The sequence below is a fragment of the Nanorana parkeri genome, unplaced genomic scaffold (genome assembly GCF_000935625.1).
Source record: "Nanorana parkeri isolate BGI_ZX_2015 unplaced genomic scaffold, ASM93562v1 scaffold127, whole genome shotgun sequence".
NCBI lineage: Eukaryota > Metazoa > Chordata > Amphibia > Anura > Dicroglossidae > Nanorana > Nanorana parkeri.
This window is the reverse complement of record NW_017306395.1, coordinates 1,502,217-1,506,506: the sequence shown is the minus strand read 5'-3', so window position 1 is coordinate 1,506,506 and position 4,290 is coordinate 1,502,217. Positions and strand designations below refer to the sequence as shown.

Here is a 4,290-nt window from a genome sequence, read left to right as displayed (position 1 = left end):
GCCGCGCCGTGATTGGACGGCGGACGCACACTACGGAGCCGGTGGGCGTAGCCTCGGCCCGCCCCGTCGTGATTGGACGGCGGCCGCACACTACGGTCCGCCGCCTTGGTGGCCTTGTGGGAAATCCGGGCCTGGAGGGGACATGCACCCGGCAGAATGAGGTATGACGCCGGGTCCCCTCCTCTCTTCTGACACTGTCTGGTTCTCGGTCCGTGTGCCCGACTTTTCATAGGGGGTGACACCAAAATGCCTGTAAGTCATTTTGGTGTCACCCCTCCAACGGTGGCACCCGGGTGCGGGCCACACCCCCTGCACCCCCTTTTCATATTGTGGGTATCTGGTTTAACCTAAAAAACCCCGTTTCCATTTTGGGTTTCATTCTCAAACGCCTTCATAAATGGGGAACTGTCACCAAATTGTCTCGGCCTGTAAACTGGATGACAGCTGAATAGCCTGGAGGCACTCAGCTGACTTGAGGAAGAGATGGAAAATGATCTTTGCGACACTTTAAGAAGTGCTCAGGAGCTCTTCCAGGATGTGCGATAGTTTGGAGGTCTTTTACTGGACGCAAATACCACGCAGGTGAAACATCGTGTGAAATGTTGGAAAACGTGTGCAGTGAGTCGCAAACACGAACAGCTCACTAGAAAACTTAATAAAAGTTGCAGAACAGAAATAAAACTCTGCAGTTAGTTGACATTTTAGTCCCTTCAGCTCAACATTTTGTCACAAACACGGCTGTAGACCCTCAAATCATCTCTGACACTGTCCGTCCATCTGGAAGGTGACTACTTTTGTTCCTCATGGTCCCTGTGTGTGTTTTAAAGTAGCCACCACTCCAAGCTTGCTCCTGTGATGGACTACAATCTCCATACAAATTAGTAAACTAAACATGAGATTGTAGTCCATCCCGGGAGTGAGCTTGGAGCGGTGACTACTTTACATCATACACAGGGACCATGGGGAACAAAAGTAGCCATCCTCCAGAAGGAAGGACAGTGTCAGCACCAATTCAGAGCTGATTTCAGGATCTACAGCCAAGTGATACACAAATAAGATACATTGTTGTTAATAGTGAAGGTACTCGGATGTATTTTTAAGATTTAACTCCTGAGTTTAGTGTACACTGAACTGTGCATGCATGGCTCAGTGTGCAGTCCCGGCATGATTGTGTGCCAAGACGTAACCTGTGACGGGGTTACATCATCTGGGCCTGGCTAATCAAGAGACTGAACCCAGATGAAGGCCGGGAGAAGATGGGAGCAACAAAGGAGTGTTGGAGAGATTCCCTTCCTTAGGTAAGTCTGTGCACATAGGCCGGGAATGCTGCACATTATGGCAACAACCTTCATGGGGCCCAAAGTCTTGAAATCAATCTATGTCGAACGAAAACACAATTTCAACAGCCAAAAGTAAAAAAAAAGCATTGATGAGATTTCCTGGGATGATGATATTAAAAGCCAGAGACATATGCAGAGATAATTCAGCAAAAGTGAAGCCCATTCCCTGTAGATCAGGTACAGTTAGCATATCCGTACATGGAATATTATTACACTTTATCTCTCTTCCATTAAACTTTTTCTTTTCCACCTCAACCCTGCCAGCCCCCCCTCTTCTTCTGACACTGGCTTGCTCACAAGCACGTTCCCCTTTAAGAGGGCGGCGCTTTCTTTGTGCCGTGACGTTTCGGAGGGGGGCCCCCCCACCCTTCCCCCGGCCCCCGGGTCAGTCCCCGCGGCTCTGATAGAGGAGCAGTGTAGGGTGCAGTGGAAGCTCCGGCTGGACGAGGCACCCCTCCACACCGGAGCCTCTCTTCACTGTGGTTCCCCCGGAATCAGCCTGCGGAGGCCCCGCCACCACCACAGCCGCTCCTCCTCCTTCACGCCCTCCCCTCCTCATTCTACCGGAGACAGAAACTTGCAGAGCTCGGGGATCCTCCAGCCGTCAGCGGGAACTTTCCCAGGCTTGGGTCGGCATGGCTACATGTGATCGGAGCAGCTGGAGGCTGTAGAGGCTTGGTCGGGGCCGGGGGATGTCGTTGTATGTGAAGATCAGCCGCTGCCCGCAGCTTGTCAACCGTCCCTGAGCGCTGTACAGGTCTGCCGGTGTCCTGCCTGGCGGAGCGGATACATTGTAGCGCCGTGACAGCCTCCCATCCAGGCTCCGATTCCTGTTCATGCACTGTGCTGTCTACATTGTATCCACACACAGCTGATCCTGGACACAGTATGGCGGGGAAAGCGGCTGCTCCGGGCACCGGGATCCTGCTGGTGACAGCCAACGTGGGGACCCTGTTTGATGATGTGAGTACAGGACACAGCCAACTCTTTTCCCGTGCAATGCACTTTGAATTGATGCTCTCAGTAGATGGTCAGGAAGCCGGCACACTGCCCCCCTTTGCATGCTGTCACTCTATATTTTGTTATTGTGCCATTGTTTGTTGTAATGTGTCAGTTTATGGTGTTTCCTGTCACTCTATAATGTGATCGCTGGATTCTGCTCCATGACATTTGTATGTACCTGTGTATGTGTACAGACCGTGGCACCTGTGTCTGTCTTCTCACCTGATGTACATACATAGTGCATCCAGCCATGTACTCGGGTGATCAGTCCACACACTCAGTCTGTATGATGGTCTCTGTAAGGAGTTCTGCCATCGAAACTGATGTTTCAGTGCTGGAATATCAGTTTACTTGCAAAGCCTCTGGCTGTGACTTCCATTGCACAGAGACTCACTTGCTGCTGCATTTTTCATCAATATTATTATACAGGATTTATATAGTGCCATGTTACATGACTAAGTCTGATAGACCCTGATGATCATACACTGGTAATTTTATCTCTTATCAGGAAACAAAGGCTAGATTACTCTAAACAGCATGAATTGGGCAATCTCCTCTGCTGGGCTATTATATTCTGACATCGGTGGGGGTGCAGCTGTCAAAATACCAAAATATTGACTGCAGCTGATTGGCTGACGCCCCTGTTCGGCCGAGAATTTGCAAACTGATTCCTATGACAGCGGTTGATTGAAAAATTCATTTTTGTCAAACGCAGGGGTACTGATGGGCAAACGGCCACAATTCAAGCAGTGCATGGCCAAGCCTGCAGCAAGGCAATGGTTACATAATGTACAATGCAATTTTGTTGCCGTTGTGAAGATGAATCGGGATCAGTTTATAGAGCCCTCTAGAAAGCTCTTGTACACTTTGAGGGGGATTTATCAAAACTGGAGCAGACAAAATCTGAAGCAAATTTGCACTGCAACCAATCAGCTTCTCTGTCTCATTTTTCAAATCTTACCTGAGCAAACTGAAGAGAGAAGCTGATTGGTTGCCATGGGCAACTGCTCCAGATTCTCTCTGCTGCAGTTTTGATAAATACCCCCTTTGTGTGTAGGCGCCATGCACATTTCTGCATTGTGGGAGCGCGTGGCAGTGCACATTTCTTGCGTTGGTATGATGAGGTGCCATTCATTCTGAATGGCACTCCCCATGCACCTTGCTGATGGGGCTGCGCTGTAACGCACTAACGTGGTGTGCTGTCAGAAAACCGTACTTCTTTTTTGGGCCATTGAAGTGTGTTGCCTATAGTTCGTTTTGAAAAGGCCACCTAACCCCGCACAAGTTAACGTGCAGGAAAAATGTGTTCTTTAACACAACTCAGCGTTTAGGTGTGACCCTAACCTAAGGGTTGTCATGCCTAGAATATGCCTAGCAGTGTTGAGAACTTCCTATCAGAATACAAAAACTAAGATGTATAACCTGCAGCTTTAGCAAGCTTTCCATATAATAAACACAGCCCAGCTTTGTCTTTTGTTGTAGTCCATAAATCTTTTATACGCTCAAAACACTTTCAGAAGTTGTGACTGAACTGTACACTCGGGGTTTTGCCTCCCACGTTGCGGAAGACACATTTTGGTGGTTGAGCTGTGATGTTTCTTTGCATTTGAATCCTGCAGCGTGCGCACATAAATAAACACACAGAGATAGTTACTCGCTGAATGTTCAGAGAGAGAGTGAGAGGGGGGGAAAAAGGGCCCTGGTTAAAAACTAGTTTTGACTGATGTGTTGAAGGGTTAATCTGTGTAGACACACCTCTCCACAAACATTCCCTCTCCACAAAATGTAGCAAGAAAACACATCCTCACATGATTTGATGGCGAGGGATGTACAAGGTTAAACAGTTTCATGCTTGTGCTGCTTGAGACAAATCGTTGTATCTCCGAGTTCTCACCCAGCCTGAGTTTATTACAAAAATCTTAACTGTACTCTTTATGATTAGCCTTTT

The 4,290-nt window shown here is 48.4% G+C and overlaps 1 protein-coding gene across 2 annotated transcripts in view; it reads left to right on the top strand.

Moving 5' to 3' along the window:
• Window positions 1-2,197: 2,197 nt before the first annotated feature.
• Window positions 2,198-4,290, top strand: part of INPP5A (inositol polyphosphate-5-phosphatase A) — a 337,691-nt gene continuing 335,598 nt past the window's right edge. For both annotated transcript variants that reach the window (XM_018553704.1, XM_018553705.1), the window contains exon 1: window positions 2,198-2,303. In XM_018553704.1, the coding sequence (XP_018409206.1) occupies window positions 2,229-2,303 (75 nt within the window). In that variant the 5' untranslated portion in view covers window positions 2,198-2,228. The remainder of the gene's footprint in view (window positions 2,304-4,290) is intronic.